General features: G+C 45.0%; 1 protein-coding gene across 1 annotated transcript in view; it reads right to left on the reverse strand.

Moving 5' to 3' along the window:
- Positions 1 to 5,649: 5,649 nt before the first annotated feature.
- GNG2 (G protein subunit gamma 2) overlaps positions 5,650 to 18,054 on the reverse strand; it is a 120,583-nt gene continuing 108,178 nt past the window's right edge. The window contains exon 4 of the mRNA XM_030884982.2: positions 5,650 to 8,509. Within this exon, the coding sequence (XP_030740842.1) occupies positions 8,381 to 8,509 (129 nt within the window). The 3' untranslated portion in view covers positions 5,650 to 8,380. The remainder of the gene's footprint in view (positions 8,510 to 18,054) is intronic.

Genomic DNA, 18,054 nt, shown 5'->3' on the forward strand with positions numbered 1-18,054 from the left:
TTCCAGTGTTATTACAGTGTCAAGGTGTCCTGGAACACCTTTCAGAACTGCTGTGATAACGTAAGCCGGGATAACTGCCAGATGGGAGAAACAATTCGTTTGATGATGACTGTCCAGTGCATCATAGTGGTCCTTTGCTTGGAGCGATGTTTAGCTTCCACAAGCATTCTGAGCAGTGTGTTTATTCGTGTGTGTGTGTGTGTGTGTGTGTGTGTGTCTGCAGCTGTTGCTCTGGGCTGGGGTTCTGCATTAGACACTTGAGTGAGATCTTGCAGAGCTCTGGAGAAGAGACAGGAAGTGGGCAGGGAGGGGAGGGGTTGAGTTTGGTGGTGGTGGTGAGTGGGGGGGGAGAAATGAGCATTCTTGCTATTTTTCCTGCAGAATGTCTGGGTGAGACCAATTTGAAGCTGCCATTTGCAAGGGTCCTTGTTCTCAGATGCTTTCTGGGTCCATTCGTCAATGCACGGCTGAGAGGGTGAGGCTCTGAACACCACTGGCATTCATTCAAACCTGGCTTGTGATGCTGGGAGGGTTACAGGGCCCTGATGTTACCAGGGAGCAGCAGTTAGACTGGTAAGAGAAGGGAGGTTTTTTTTCCTTCTGACAGTCCTGAAAACACATGGACTACTCTGGGAAACACATAATCACTTGCCCTGATTGATCACACTCTTGCTTTTCCTTGAGCAGGTACCTTGATGTCAGGGAATACTTTCAGCACAAGATGAGTCTGCAATCTGCCGCAGATCATTTCTAGGGACCGTGTGCACCGCCACAAGGAAGAGCAGGTAAGGGTTGACCAGCGTCACTGGTCACTTCTTTGCGGTGAAGTGATTCAGAGGTTGGAAGTTGACATTCTGTTTATTCTCAAAATAAGAGTAAATGCAGAACATCTTCCCCCATGGCATGCCTTTTGCACACTTACATCCCATTTTACAGGATCAGAGAGTAGCTGGAAGTTAAATTTCGAGAATAAAGCAGATTGAGGTTTATGTCATGGATCTGTCATCTAATAGCAATGGGAACTTGTTTCCCGAATCTCACGTCTCCTCTGCAAAATGGAGGTGAGTTAGTCTGAATTGTAGCCAAAGCGGAGGAGCCTGAGCCTACCACTTGGGGATGCGTAATTTATTACGGACAAGAGTGCTTGCAGAAAGCAGATGTGTAGGAAGAGAGAAAAAGGAGGTCGCTGTGGTGGATGTTACTGGGTCTGGGCGTTGTTGTGGACAATTGAGGCTCAAGTCCTGCTAGGGATCTTCTGAGAAACTATTAAAATACATTCCAGAATTGTTCCAGGTGGATGAGATGCTGGACATTTCTCCAGTCTCTCAGCTGGCTGCGAGTTGCCTCAGGGGGCATTTATTTCCCCTGGTAGGAAGGAGCTTGCAGGGAACGCTCTACTGCAGCTATGCCAGAGCTTCTGCGACAGTGGGGTCACTTATACCCATTGCACAGAAGTCAGTACAATAAGTGTCCACGTGGGTTGTACTGTAGCTGCTGTCAACCTTACCCTCGTGGTGACTATCCTTGCACATGCCGGAGGGAGAGAGACAGGGCAAATCTGTGCCCGGGAAGACTTCTGGAAGGATCCACAGACCCCAGGCTGTCTCATCTGTATGGCAGCCTGTAGGATTGACATGAACGATTCACAGCAACGGCTCTGATTAGTAGGATGACTCAAGAACCTTAGCCGCCGCCCCCGCCCCCCCCAGCCCTACCGTGTTGGCCAGCCTAGCTGCTGAGCAGCCACAGCTGGCATAGATGGTGACTGGAGACTTGCAATCTTGTTAGTGAGGCAGAGGACTAGGCTTTGCATTTTATTTAATTTTAGGTAATTTATATCTAGGAGCCCAGCTGGCCCAAGCAGATTGTGATCAGCTGCTGATCTAAAGGTAGGTGGTTCGAACCTGAGTGCTTCCTGCCATGAAAAGACTTGGGGATGTGCTTCCGTGAAGCCTCTCTGGAGCAGTTCGACTCTGTAACAGATGGGGCTGCCAGGGTTAGGGGCCAGACCCAAGGCTGGTAACAATTTATATTTATCTTTTAACAGCTGCATAACAAAACAACAAAACCCACTGACATTGAGTGCATTTGGACCCATAGGGACCCAATCGCACAGACTAGAACCATTCCATAGGCTTTCCAAGGCTGTAAATATTCACTGGAATAGACAGCCTCATCTTTCTCTTTTGGAATGGCTGGTGGCTTAGAACTGCTGATCTAAATGATAGAGAGTGCCTAATCACTGTGCCTCCAGGTATCCACCTGTAGATGACAAAGCAACAACAAAAGCAATCAAACTCACTGTCATAGAGTCCCTTCTAACCCATAGTGACCCCAGAGAGTGGAGTAGAACTACCCCTATGGGTCCGAGGCTGTAAATATATATGGGAGCAGAAAGCCTCATCTTTCTCGCAGGGGGCAACTGGTGGATTAGAACTGCTGACTTTGCAGTTAGCAATCCAAAGCTTAACCAACCCCTACGCCACCGGGCTTTCTTACACATAGACACATAGACACAGTGAAGGGCAATTAGAGATGATGGTGGAAGGGGTCCTACGTCAGGAATTTCAGTCCATGGTGTATTTCCTTGGGACCCTGGCCGCTCAGGGGCAGCCAGATCTCCTGTCGAGGCTGAAGAGTGGTATCTATTACTAGGACCAACGGGCTGAAGAGAATGATGTTATGGGGACAGGAACCTGCACAGGTAGGGGGAGGTCAGGCCACAACCTCTACTCAGCTTTGGTGCATTGTTCCGTGCCAGGAGCTGACTGCGGACCCTTGTGCAGGGAGAAAGCATTGGTCTGCAACTTCCTGGAGCACCCTCAGGGCTGCCTCTTACCAGCTATGCCTCTGTTCTGTCTCATATTACTGCAGGCATTTGTTTCTGTGCTCAAAGCCACCCACATTGGTGTTTGAGTACTTGCTGTGTCCTCAAAACAGTACTGGACATTATGGAAGATTCAAGAGGCGTCTATCCAACTAGTGTTCTTTTCTACCCAGAAATGATGCGTTAGCCCGAGAGACAACATTCTCACCGCATGAGCCATGAACTCCAACAATGTCTCCTCTGGCGGATACTGTGCTTCTCCCTTGTACTTCCTCCGCACGAGAACTCGCTTTGGTTGTTGACTACTTATCAGTATACTTCTTCCATCACCCCACAAGCTCCTTGAAGGCAGCACCATGGTGTCTTTCCACGCACCCTGTCTCTTGGAGGAGAACATCAGGGTTGGTAAAGTAGTGGGTCTGCGGAAAAGAAGATCCTCAGCGAGACAGATGGACACATGGCTTCAATAACGGGCTCTAACACAACCATGGTTGTGGAGATGGCACAGGACCGGGCGGCATCTAACTAACAGCTTCCTGTTATGGAAGGGCACCTCCAGGCTGTCCTATGGGGCTGCTGTGAGAATTGCCTTGATGGCAGTGGGAAGGCTGCCCTCCAGTGTCTCATTGCTACTTTGCCTCCATACAGTAAAACACCCAGCTGTTTGGAGCTGATGGCAAGAGCGCCGCAAGCTGACAGGGGAAAGAAACCAATGTGTTCTGAAGTTATTCCTAGATAGCATTGGGTTCAAATTGGGCCTTGAAAGATGAGCAAGAGTTCTTTATTCAAGGACTTGGGTAGTAACTTTCTAAAGAGAAAGCATGGAGGTAGGGCAGTCAGGACGCCGGATGGACCATGAGACTTTGAGAGACAGAGTAGGATCGGTAGGGTGGCGCATCACTGCCTTGGCCCTGGACCGCCAGGCTTTTAAGCGTCAGCCTGCCAACCACAAAGCCTGTGGTTCAAAATCACCAGCTCCTCCGTGGGAGAAAGAGGAGCGTGCCTGTTCCTATAAAGATTTCGTCTTAGGAGCACTAACGGGCACCTCTAATCTGTCCTGTGGGGTTGCTGTGAGAATTGCTTGATGGAGGCGGGGAGGTTGCCCGTAAGTGTCTAATGCTACTTTACCTCCTCTGTGTTCATGATGCCCCTGTACCTGCCCTCCTCCGTTTAGTTTTCACAACCATGTGCCGTGAGTGAATCAGGTATCCTGGTTCCCTTTTGGTAGCACGGAGAGGTTCTAGGGCTTGCCTAAGGTTGCTAGGCAACTCTGCTCTGACTTCTGATGCTAGATACACCCTTGTTTACATAGACTGCACTGAGGTCACTGGCAAACACTCCAGCCCCCATTTTCTGTCGTCTTTAAAGGGAGATGTACTCCACCTCTATCTTCTCTTAGTATCCGCATGAAGCAGTCGGTGTTGCTGCTAAGGAAAAGCCTGGGAGCCCATGACCCCCTTCATTAAAAATAAATCCTGCCTACACCTCCTGGTTCCAAATAGAAGAACATTTAGATTTGGGGCAGAACCGAAGGGAAAGGGATTTCCCTTTGCAAATTATTTGCTATTTGTGAATTGGAGCTGACCCAGCACCAATTCCCTCTGTCATTGTGAGCGCCGTCTAAAATGTGCGCCGCTTTTTCCAGAACGAGGGCTGGAGGCAGCCTCCCACGGTGGGTCAACAAGACGAGCCACGCTGAAACCCACCAGCGTCCCCTCAAGTCGGCTCGGGACGGGAGCTGCGCCGCACTGCCCACAGCCGCGTCCTTCCGACAGCGGGAGAGACCAGAGCCAGCCCGCTGACCGCCTGGCCCAGGCACCTCAAAGCGCGCTGAGAATGAGTTGTGATCCTCAGATGATTGTGCTGCTGGGTTTGGTGAAGGGAGTCTTGATGGCATAGTGGCTACACGTTGGGCGCTAAACCACAAGGCTAGCAGTTTGAAACCACCAGCAGCTCCGCGGGAGAAAGAAGAGGCAGTAAGGAGTTTCCGGCTCGGAAACGCACAGGGCAGTTCTCCCCTGCTCTACAGATGGCAGTGCGGTTTGATTTGGTTTGTTCTGCTTCCTAATAAGGCCTACTCCTCACAGGCAGACTTTGAGGGCACAGGAAAGGCGTGGGGTCACTGGGCGGTGCAGAAGGTTGATGTGTTGCTATTAACGGGAAGGTTGGAAGTTTGAGCTTACCTACAGGCTCCCAGGAGTAAAGTCCTGGCAATCTACTTGCTCGCCCCCCCCCAAAAAAAAAGTCAGCCTTTGGAAACCCTACAGAATACAGTTCTAATCAGACGCAACTGGAGCCTCTGTGAGTCAGACTCAGTAACACAGCAACTAGTTTTTATGAAAGGCTTTCTCCACCCTTTCCGTGGAACTAGTGAATCTAAAATTCACACCAGAGAATTCTAAAGCATTTGCCTATTCCTGGACTCCTTTTTTTAAAAAAATGCATGCTTGATTCAGAACAGTGCTGTCTGTGTTCAATCATCGCTCCTCTTATTATTTTCTTTTGTACAGGAAAAAGCACAGTATGGCCTGCCTGTGGCATATTAAAGTGTAAACACAGCCCATCTGTCTGCCCGCTCTGCTTCTCCATCTCTTGTTCCCAAGGGCTGGAGATCCAGGGAGAAAGGCTATGACAGAGCCTCCTGTGATTTTTCTTTCTCCTCTTTAGGGTGCCTCAATCACAAAACCCTAAAGAAAATGGCTGGGCTCCTTGTCTCACCCATCTTGTAACGTGTGCTCAGAGCCTTTCCCAACGAACCAGGAATGTGACGCGAGAGGTGGTTCACAGGCCTTCCTGCACGAGGAACCCAACTGCAAAGGAAATGGATCTGAAATTCCATTTATTAAAACAAATACATTGTCCAGATGGGATGAAAATGCACACATCACATTCAGGTTTTCCTGTTTTAACATTTCTGCTATTTCCCTCCTTTAGAAAGTCACGCCACGCAGGTCTTGCACAGGAAGAATGCGTGACAACAGTAACATATACGAACGATTCACTGTGGCCAGGAGCAGCGAGGAGCAAACAAGGAGACACGAGTTTAAGAATCCCCGACAGCAGCATCCTTGATTTTATCCATCTCCCCTAGGAGAACAGGGTGACGCCTGCAGACATGTGTTTTCTTGTTTTACCTTCACCTTTGAAACAGTATTAGCAACGTCAGATCCAGACCAAAGTTCTTACGTATACCCCCTGATTTATCAAATATTACTTGGTTTAAAATTGAAAAATAAATTGGAAAGCAGAGTTAATATTGATGGTGAGATAAGATTCTTTTTTTTTTTTTTTTGCTTTATGACGTCTGCATTCTGAATATTCAGGTTATTGTCAATTAATTCTGGGGCCTATTTTCATTACTGTCTGCACATTATATACAGAAAGGAGGGCCTTGAAAAAGTGGGCTTCATTTTCTTACTAGTTATCCCTTAAGACAAATTATGCTAATGAAGAGGATAGTTGAATTTCTAAAGTAACTAAACCTGTTTAGAGACATACGCAATAAAAATTTAAAAGGATCTTCCCTTAATAATTAAAGGTAGCAAAAAGCCAACGGTCATATAAAAACGGATATACCCCTGAACGATCAGACAGGAAATTGAGTAAAGCAAAATATAGTCTTTAAATTTCATTTCAAATGGGCTGTGTATTTCCTACCTTTCTCTTCCCTTTTAGGATAAGCCACCTGCAGCTCGGACGCCCTGCTTTTTTAATGATCAGACTTGGATTATAGTGTTTCTGGAAAATTTTGATTCCGTTTTAATTGTTCTAAGGATCTAGATTTATATGGAAATACAAAGAATTCTTTTGAGAGAAAAGACATGGTGTGGATTAAGAAAACCATCTGGGTCTTATAATAGAACCTTAATTACTGCCAAAGCATGCTTTATTCCATTGTTTTGTGTGACCACATATCCAATTTATGTTTTGGCTCATTTGAAAAATGTGCAAAGATTTTAGCTGATTCCACTGTACTGCTAGGCAAATTGTATCATATTATACTTTGATAAATACACTCCCAGTTTTTCTGCTCCCTCGTGTTCGGGGGGATTTCAAAGCAAACAAGAAGACATACACAAGGCCCTACTCTGCCTGGGAATGACAGGGAAAGATGTGGCACAGGCTCCCAGGGGTCCCCTTCATGGGGGTTGGGGTTGGAGGGTGGGGGGAGGGTTTGCAGCAGACAGGAACAATCACTCTCCACAGCCTGTCCTAGGAAGAGAGCTTGCTGCAAGAATGTTGTAAAGAAAGACCAGAAACCACTAGCAAACAATGTGGAGAACAAAGTAAAACCAAAAAGATCTCTTGGAAAATGTGCTGAGTGAAAAAGGAAACTGTGTCTGTGATAGAAGGGGTCTTCCTCTGAGGAGTCAGCTGTGGGAGCTGCCTCTGTCCCCCAAACAGGGCGCTCCTCTTGTGGGGGGTGGGGGTGGGCAGCCAGGGTTCTGTCTGGAGGGCCCAGCTTTCTACTTAAGATGAATGGGAAGTGGTCTTTCAGTGGAGAATTTCCATGCCTCAGGGAAAGAAGAGGGGGCTGGCTCCTTCGGTGGCAAAATCGGCTCATGACTAACTGAAGGTGAATCTACCTCTCCTGCTCAGTGGTCCCCATGCTACCCTGGATCCTAGCTAAAAGCCAGATGCTTCGGAATCTGGAGACTATTTTGAAGAGGCATTTACGCCGTGGTGAACTAGGAGGTATTTTAGGCATGGCTAAGGCGCGTAAGTCATCTCAGTGTTCCAAGATCACGCTTGCTCACTCGTTTCCTCTCCCGACTGGATAGTAAAACAATGACCCTTCTGAATGGCTATTAACAGAGGGGCGTTTTTCATGCAATAATATTCGAAAGTTGTCACAAGGATATGAAAGCACCGGTCACAACACATGAGTTACTTTTACTTGCAGAATCAAAGCTATCATGTACACAGGTTAGGAATAGTGACGGGAACATAGACAACCGACATGGTTTTTCTTTTTGTTCTGACTGCCATGAGGAGACACCCTGGGGAGCCTCTCTCTAAACAAACCAGCTACTCTCGGAGTTCAGTATCTCGGTACAACTCTAATGGGGAGGGGAGGGAGGAGGCGAGGGAAAAGGACAGAAAAAGAAAGAAAGGCACCAAGACGACATTAACATTACCGTCATTAAACCTGACTGTGATGACAGGACACAACTCAACAGGGATTCTACAGACAATAGTCACTCCAAGGTCAGCTCAAGACAGCTGTCGGTTTCCATGTTCCCTCTTTTAAAAATATGAAGCAGTGACATCAGTGGGGGCGGGGAATACCAGCAAGGAAGTGACAACAATTTTATCTTTACAGATTCCCCTCCTCCAGGCAGTTCTGCGGACACCAGATCTCTAGCTCATGGCGAGGGTTGGCTTTCATTCTTGTAAAGGGGGCTTGCTCTTTAAACATGCGGAGCCCGGAGCTTCCAGGATGGTTCTCCTCTTCGGCTTTAAATGCTGTGGACTAGAAAGGAGTCCACTTTGCTAAAAACTCTCCATCGGTGTCCCAGGAGCCCTGAGGCTCTGCAGGCTCCCCGCAAAGACTTAAAGGATGGCACAGAAAAACTTCTTCTCCCTGAATGGGTTCTCTGAAGCCGGCACCGGTGTCAGGAGAGGATCTTCCTTGGCGTGCGCTTCACAATAGGCCATCAAGTCTGCGGCTGCCTTGGAGACCTGGCAAAGAACACAGAGACACCAGACGCTTCAGTAAGGCACCGAGTCCGATTTTGGGGGACGCACAGTCAAAGCCTAGGCTTGGATTCCAATCCACTTGCTAGCTGTGCGCAAAAGCGGCAAGATAATCAACCTCTGTAAACTCAGACTGACTTTATTAGATTGTTGCATGTAGGTCTGGGACCAGGGCAAGATCCCTTGGGCACCACATTTACAGAAGCACTTGCTGCCCGGGTCATTCCAGTGCCACCCTGCCCTGTACAATCCTGAGAGTGAACATGCCTTCTTAAAGGGTGGGCCCCGGGGCCTCCTTTGCCTCACCTGAGTCCTAGGCTGGATGAGATCATCTGTTTAGTGGCGAGTTCATTGTAAACTTTCCGCTCAGGCTAGCCAGGATTATTATTCCGTAGTCGCCCCTCTCTGCTTCAGAAACAACCCCAACTTCCACTGAGTCCATGCTGACTCACAGTGGCCCTGTACAGCCTCAGAGAACGGCTCCTTAGGGCTTCTGAGGCAGGACCTCTGTATGGGAAGAGAAATCCTTGTCTTTCTCTTTCAGAGCATGGACTGGGTTCAAACCGCTGACCTTGCAGTTAGCAACCCAACACATAACTCACTACCAGGGCTTCCTCCAGAAACCACAGAGTGGTAGCTATTGTTAGGTGACACCCAGTGGGTTCCGACTCAGAGCCACCCTGTGTACAAGAGAACAAACCACCACCCAGTCCTGTGCCGTCCCCACCAGGGCGTCTATGTTGAGGCCATGTTTGCACCGCTGTGTCACTTCGTCTGCTCCCGGGCCCTCCTCTTTTTGTGCTGCCCCTTCACTTTACCAGGCGCGAGGTCCTGGTCTCCCCTGGTAACACGCCAAAAGACACTGGGGCAGGCATGCCTAACATCGTGCACACGATTTCCGTTTATTTCAAACCAAAGACACGCATGTGCACGCACACACTTCCTCGGCCAGGTGTCCATCCTTTAGGGAAGTCTCACGGGACGCTGGTCAGTGATTTCCGTGACTGCCATTTCCCACAACAGGCTGCTGCTCCTTGGTGGTGCGGCCCAGAGCACATGCCTGTGAAGTGCTTTGATGGGGGCACTGCTTTACCGCTTGAGAGTGGCTTTATTTTTGAGAAAGAATCTAGAAATCACGTGTAACCACACTTGGAGAAGAGGTGGATGACCAACATGAGGAGTGCCATTGGGTTCAAATATCCATAAAATATGAGTCACTTTCTTTCTTTTATTTTATTAAATACTTTCATTGGGGGCTTTTACATCTCCCATCAAAATCCATCTATTTATCCATTGTGTCAAGCACGTTTGTACATATGCCACCATCATCATTTTCAAAGCATTTTCTTTCTACTTGAGCCCTAGGGATCAGCTCCTCATTTTCCCCCTCCCTCCCCCACCTTCCCTCCCTCATGAACCCTTAAGTTATAGATTATTGTTTTCACATCTTACATCATCCTCTGTCACCCTTCACCCATTTTTCTGTTGTTCGTCCCCATGGGAGGGGGTTATATGTTCATCCTTTCTCCTGCCACCTTCCCCTTATCCTCCTGGTATCTCTATTCTCATTGTTGGCCCAGAGGGGTTTATCTATCCTGGATCCCTGTGTTGTGCCCTCTTATCTGTAGCAATGTGCATGTTCTGGTCTAATCCGATTTGTAAGGTAGAACTGAGATCATGATAGTGGGGGGAAGGAAGAAATTAAAGAACTAGAGGAAAGCTGTGTGTCTCATCGGTATTATACTGCACCCTGACTGGCTCATCTCTTCCTTGTGACCCTTCTATGAGGGGATGTTCAATTAGCTACCAATGGGCTTTGGGTCTCTGCTTCACGTACCACCCCCCCACCCATCCCATTCACATTGAGGATGATTTTGTTCTGAGTCTTTGATGCCTGATACGTGATCCTATAGATACCTCATAATCACACAGGCTGGTGTGCTTTTTTGCTTCTCAGCTAGTTGGCCACTTGTTTATCTTCAAGCCTTTAAGACCCCAGATGCTCTATCTTTTGATAACTGGGCACCATCCGCTTTCTTCACCACATTTGCTTATGCACCCATTTTGTCTTCAGCGATCGTGTTGGGAAGGTGAGCATCACGGAATGCTGGATTATTAGAACAAAGTGTTCTTGCATTGAGGGAGTGCTGCAACCTTAATTCTTAACATACAGATATAAGTCCATAGATCTGTTCCCCTCTCGTTATAGATATGTTTACATATGTACATGCCTGTATTTAGACCTCTATAAATGTCCTTTGTCTCCTGCTTCTTTCCTCTATTTTCTATTACTTTCCTCTCATCCCACCATCATGTTCAGCCTTCATTCAGGTTCAGTAATTCCTCGCTGCTACATTGCCCTTGATTAAGCCCACTAGGCATCCAACACCCTTCTCTCCATTGATTTTAGTTGACTTGGAGGTCTCTTGTCCCTGGGTTGGTCTCCCCGACGCACTTCCTTTCTCCCACCTCCCCTTCTCCTGTATCCGCCCAGAACCATGTTTCCTTCATGGCATGCTAACAGGAGATCATGAAAGGAAACAGCCAAAAAAGTTCTCGTCTTTACTCTTTTATATGGAAAGCAAAGGGCAAAGTTTTAGACTGAACTTGATGACTTCTTTTCAGGGCCTTTCTGTTGGCTAAGTGGTCGTAATTATTATACCAAATAGGAGCGAGTTTGTTATGCAGTAAAGACTCGACAAGAGTAATACCTAAAACTCATTTGCTTAAAAAAAAAAAATCAGCAGCTCACATATAAATGTGTGGTATAAACTTTAAAAAATTGATCTTATGATAGATACGTGCTAGACTGGGCAAGAGAGGCCCTGGCAGTGCAGTGGGCGAGTACCGAGGGGCTAACCAAAAGTTAATGGGTCGCTGCAGCAGTCTGCTTACATACACATCACATCCTCAGGAAGCCCTATGGGGAAGTTCTACTAGACAGGTCTTATTGGGCCCTTCCGTGTCCGTGTCCGACCTGACTTTCTGGAACCTGGGCAAAAGCAATACCCATGAGTTGCTTATCTTATATTCAAACATTTCATTCACCACAGCTTCCGTCTCAAACTATGTTGTATGTTGTGTCTCATTGTTTTCACTAGCCTGCAATCTCCTGAAAACCCAACACCATGTCAGAACCACAGAAGTCACTAGGACAACAAGGAATATTCCCCAGTCCTTATTCCATGCCAGGTGAACCCCGAGAGCGTAGTGGGTTAAAAGTTGGGCTGCTAACTGGCAGGTCTGCAGTTCAAATCCACCAGTGGCTCCGAGGGAGAAAGATGAAGCTTTGAAACATGGCTTGGTCCTGTACCATCCTCGCAAGCCATTCCTATGTCTGAGCCCGTTATGGCATCCACGGAGTCAATCCATCCCATGGAGAGTTTTCTTTGTGGGGGCTGACCTTCTACTTGACCAAGCATGATGTCTTCTCCAGGGACCGGTCCCTCTGGATAACAGGGCCAAAGTACATGACAGAAAGTCTTGCCGGGAGTATATATATATAACCATATCACAAACATTTTAAGCATATTTTGTTAAACTGTATTTCAATGTAATTAGTTTGTTTTGTAGTTTAACAATGATATTCTGAAAAGATGTCCAGGGGCTTCATGAGACAGTCAAAGGGCGGTTGGATTAAAAACAAGTTTTAAAATTTCAGTCTTAGATGATCTTCCTGATTTGACAACTAAGCCCAGAGTACTATTCTCCACACCACACCTAGAAAGATATTTAAAAATATATAAATTGGATCACAACACTCCTCTGCTTGAAAGCTTTCCACTGTACTTGGTAAAATACCAAAACACCGTAACACCTCCTGGGTGCCTTGGCTTGTGACTCTCCAATGGGCTGACAACCAGATGGTGGGGATGCATCAGCGTCCACGTCCTGATTATGACGGCTGTGCTTTGAGTATGCAAGTCGATGTCTTATCTGTAGAAAGACACCCTGAAGTACTCGAGGTGACAGGGAGACATGGCGACAACTTACTCTCCAGTGGCTCAGGGCAAGCATAGTTCACGCTGTCCTTGAACTTTTCTACAAGATTTAGAACATTTTTTAAAAACTCCACATGTTTAACCAAACAGGGGACATCGACATTAGCGACAGTGAACATGAGCATCTTTTTCAAGGGTCTTTGTTGCAAGGGGAAAGAAGCAAATGAGATAGTTAGCAGAGGGAGTAGGGGGTCAGGAAAAATATTTCGTTTTATTTAAGCAGGAGAAACGAACAGTATGCTTGTGTACTGGTGGAAACGAGGAACTAGCCAAGCCAAATGGATGATGTCCTGTATGAGGGAGAAGGGATCTGGGCACACGTGAAAACAAACAGGCCTAATGAGCATATAGCCCTATATGGCTTCTCCAGACTGACAGCTGCCGAAACCTAGCTATCCAGCAACCTCACGAAAGCAGACTCGGGCTGAGGACCCAGGAGTTCTCAGGAGCCCTGGGGAAGGCCACCAGGCTGTGGTTTTAGACTCCAAACAAATGGGCCCTGTTCTACGCAGACGCTCTGCCAGCTCCAAGAAGCATCATCACTAGGATAAAAACCAGACCCCCGACTTCCACCGAGCTTGGCCTTCATTACATCCTGAAATCGAGACACGTTTTAAACTGATGTTAGAAATATTTGCAAGCTATTAGGCAGAGTACGTGCTGACAGACGGTCACTTCCTCGGCTCGAGGGAAGTTAGCTGTGCATGAAGGGGATCAGTCATTCAGTTGCCCCTTCGGCTCCTTCAGTTCAGTTGTGTGGATTCGTGGAGTCACCGGACATTGACTGTAATTTGTGACTGTAGTCTGTTGCTTACAAGGCTTTTAAAACAATCCCTCAAAATGTGAAGGTAATGCATGCATCACAAGCTGCTAGCCACAGGCCTGGCAAAAATCAAGAACCTGTCACATTTCTGAGGAGAAATAAGAGTTTCAAACTAGGCGAGGCTGGTCTGACGTGAGTTTTGAAAGATATCTTACTCAGACCATAAGCTGCTGGCTGACAGGAGGGAACAGATGTACTTTACTTTGATTCATTACTATGTAATGTAAGGCGAAATTAAAACATCTAGATTTAAGTAGTAATAAACAAATGAATCCTTAGTATGTTTTGATACGCCCTGAAATTTACTGCGAGGGAGAGACGTGCCCTAGCAGCAAGGCCGCTCATGTCAAGAATGGAAAGCAGTGTGACCTGCTGCCTTGTATCCAGCCTACAGTGAATCTACAGGCTCTTTCCACTGTGACTGTGAACAGCCCCCCCGAATCACAGTGACAGGCCCCGGAACCCACCAGGCAGTTCCCCCTACCCTTTAGGGGGGCATGAGTCCTAATGACTAGATGGCAGTGAGTTTGGAGTTTGGGTTTTCTATTCTTCTTCTTAATATATATTTTTAGCAAGAGCAACCACGTTATTGTATTTTATTATATTTCATGTTTTAGAAGCATACAAAGATTCTCATTTCTCAGGCAGAAATATCAGTTGAGGAGTATTAGCAAAACTACTACTATTTTAAAGCTTCATTTAGAAACGACTACTTTATAAACGAGGTGCTCTACAATATTCCCTTTCTGTTGTACTTATCGGACATGGTACACTGCTGTTAGGAAAACAGGTTGTGACGTACTTTCCAATACGCCAAGAAAGGAGTAAGTGAGGTTGCTGGGAAAGCCCAGTGTGGAAGCAGGGGCTGGGATCCTGGGAGCCTCACTTCTTGAGTCAGCCATCTAGCCCCTCCACAGATCTTTTCTCGTGCGAGCTCAGAGTCCCCAACGTGTCCGATGGACGTGCTGAGCATAGGGCATGGCCACGCTGCCTTTTGAACCCCACTCAAATGTCCAAAAGGTCATTTCTTTTTAAAAAATTCTTATTTTAATAAATCATTTTATTGGGGGCTCTTCTAACAATCCACACATCAATTGTCCAAGGACATTTGTACATATGTTGCCTTGATTTCCTAACTTATGAAATAATGCGTGAATCTTGTAAGGAGTATGCCCCTGACCCTCCTTAAGGTGGTATTAAACTGATGGAGCATATCAATAGGGTCTTTGGAGAAGAGGGAATTACGTTTCAAAATGATTCTCATCCATAAACATATATTGAATGTGCTCTATTGGATGAACACATAAAGACACAGAGGATTGTCATTCAAAATCATTCGATTTTTTCAGGAGAGACTTCATCTGGTCTGAAAACTGAGTTATTCAGAAATATTCATTTTTCATTTTTTCCAGAATTCTCAAAGTTCCAAGGTTTTACTGCATTGCTGCTACATCTCATAGGTACATAAGGCTAGGCATATATTTGGTGCTTATTAGATATTGATTGAATTAAAAAATTATATCCACTCCATCCAATGAAGTTCTATGTTCAATTATTAATACATTCCTTAATGCAATTAAAATTTTTATCTATAAAGTATAAATATTTCCAGTCAAATGGAATGAAGTCATTTTATGGAAGGGATGCTAAAACTTGCAATTGAAATGCTAGAAAAATACATGAGAGCATCTCAAACTAGAATCCATCTCTCCCCTTTAGTAGTAAGAAAGGGAGGGTTCACATGTTCTGCTGCACCCCAGGAGAAAGAGAAGCCAATCTGCTTTCATGAAGATTTATACTCTCTGAAACCCAATGTGGCAGTCCTAGGATGGCCTATAGGATTACTATATTTGGTAGGTCTTGGTGAGCTGGTACCAAGTATAATGTCTAAGTAGTCCATTTATCACTACAGTTCTCCCTAAAGCTCAATTCAAATCAACCATCACATATTTGGTGCTTACCAGACATTGATTGAATTAAAAAAAATTATATCCACCTCCATCAAATGAAGTTCTTTGTTTAATCATTAATGCATTCCTTAATGATCTGATTTAATCATTAGTAGTAGTCATGTTTCATTCAGTAATTTGCATGTATTGTTCAGGTATGAATATCATTCTATTCTTTTTATGGAGCTGAACTTTTTTTTAAAGTATACTATAAATGTTACCTATTTTTAATTGCAAACATGGCATGAAACAATTTACCTATTTTTAGAGGGATCATTTCCTTTTTCATGCTAGTCTTATTTGAATTATCACCATTACTGTAGCATTATCTGGGAAGTTACATTCATGCTTGAAATCTCAAAATCATAAATATAATTGGGAATATCATGAGGAATATAGTTCTTCATGTTTTGTTACATGTCACTTTCAACACATGAATCTAAAGGTATTCATAAAAAATATGTTTACTAAGGCCCCTCTGTCTATATATATATACTGCGTATAAGAGACACATCTTAAACTTGAAAACAAAAATAGGCTGAAAATCAAAGGATGGTGAAAAATCTACCAAGTCCATGAAAATACTAAAAAGGCAGGAGTAACAATATTAATATTACATAAAATAGACTTCGAGGCAAATAACATAGTGATAGATAAGAATGGATACCACATAATGATTAAAGGAACATATAACCTTAATAAACATATGCATGCCAAATGAAAGACCCTTGAAATCAATCAAATGCTCAGAGTTGAAAACAGAAATAAACAGCTCAACAATAATAGTGGGAGACGTCAATGTAACAAGCTGAACAACACCATCAACCAGCTTGACCTCCAAGACATACAGAGCACTCCACCCTAATAACCAAACACTGCATTCCTCCCCAGCACACATATACATACTCTAGAATTGATCAATACCATACAGAAGATGAAATACTTAGGAATAAACCTAACCAAAGAAACAAAAGACCAGTACAAAGAAAACTAAAGAGCACTATTATAAGAAACCCAAAGAGACCTACACAATGGAAGGCTATCCCATGTTCATGGACAGGAAGACAATATAGTGAAAATGTCAGTATTACCTAAAGCAATCCACAAATACAACCCAATTCTGATCCAAATCCCAACTTCATTCTTTAAAGAAATTACCAACTTCATTTTTGGTAATTTGAAGTGGAAAGAGGCTTAGCATAAGGAAGAACCGTCTCAAAAAGAATAAAGTAGGAGGCTTTGCACTACTACAGCCTGGTATTGGTACAATGATAGCTACATAGACCAGTGGAGCAGGATAGAAGATAAAGAAATAAAAACCTCCATCTATCTAGCCAAATAACTTTTGACAAATACTATATGAGTCCAGTACTATAAAGATTAATACCAAGATGAAGGCAGGCTTCTGCTCTAGTCATGTGATCATCTAATCCGATCTCTGAAGCAATGAAGAGGAGAGCCTGTCCAGTGCCCATTAATTATGTACCATCACATTTATATGTGCATCTTCAAAACCACTTTGAGGGAGGTGACCTCACCTCAGCTGTGGTCAGTTCCTCAAAATGCACAGAGGGGAAGAAGACCATTGAGTTGCTGCCAAACACCACTGTGCTAAAACAACAACAATCCAAACTCGAGGCCAGTGAATCAATGCTGACCCACAGGGACCTCCTGTGGGTTTCCAAGACTTTAACTGTTTATGGGAGTAGAAAGCCCCATTTACTTTCTCCTGCGGGTGGTTTCCAACCGATGCCCATGTGGATCACAGCCTAACACATCACCTCTACACCACCAAGGTTCCTTCATTGTGCTAAGATCACCTCAAATCAACAGACACGCCTAAAGAAGTGATATGTGAAACTTACTGGAAATTCAAGTCAGGACGAAATTCAAGTAGGGGAGCATGTATGTATTGGAGAAAGTAATTACACTTTTGCTGATGGGTAAACTGGGTGAAGCAACTTCCCATTGGGAAAAAATCACTTAACAATACTTAAATAGAAGCCAAAGGGAGAATATGCCCTGTACTCTATTCATAATTGAACACTTTGCTTAGCCTTTGGTGACTGAGGCCTTGGGCTATGGACTGCTGGGACTTTAGACCCTGTCCTCTGGAGGCACACAACATCCTTCATAGGTCACACCAGTATGATTCCAAGTGGACACCCAATGAAGTGAACTGGGCTTTACTCCAGTTCTACTCAGCAGCTTTAAGGGATGGACACACTCCCTCGATCTCACGGATGAAACACTCTAGTGTGGGAAGAAGCAGAAGACTGCTATCCCAAGGTTATAGAATTGGTGGTCATTAGACTTTGGTTTGAATCTCTTGCTTTGAGGGTGCCCAGTGCCTAGGACTACAATATATTTAATATTTTAATGTTCTTAGTTTTTTTCCTGATGTGTTAACCTGGAAGGCATAGCTGCCTCTTGGAATGAGGAGTTTTAAAAGATTTGCCCTATTACTAACTCCCATTGTTCATGTAAATAGTGACCAGTCACTGAAGACCTGAATCTATGCAAGTCCACAATTCATGCATTGCAGTCTGAAAAGCTGGCTATACATGTAAAATCTCCTTTTCTCAGCAGTGTTTTAAAGTCTATGTTGTTGCTAGGTTTTGTGGAGTCAGTTCCATTGGCTAACAATGACATGTCAATAGAATTTCCCTATATCCCAGCATGATGATTTACAATGTTCTCTATCATCAAATGATAACGATGTGCCTAAAGTGAACCACAGACATGGGCAAACCATAG

Source organism: Echinops telfairi, unplaced genomic scaffold, assembly GCF_000313985.2.
Source record: "Echinops telfairi isolate 266 unplaced genomic scaffold, ASM31398v2 ScPeMD7_18;HRSCAF=68, whole genome shotgun sequence".
NCBI lineage: Eukaryota > Metazoa > Chordata > Mammalia > Afrosoricida > Tenrecidae > Echinops > Echinops telfairi.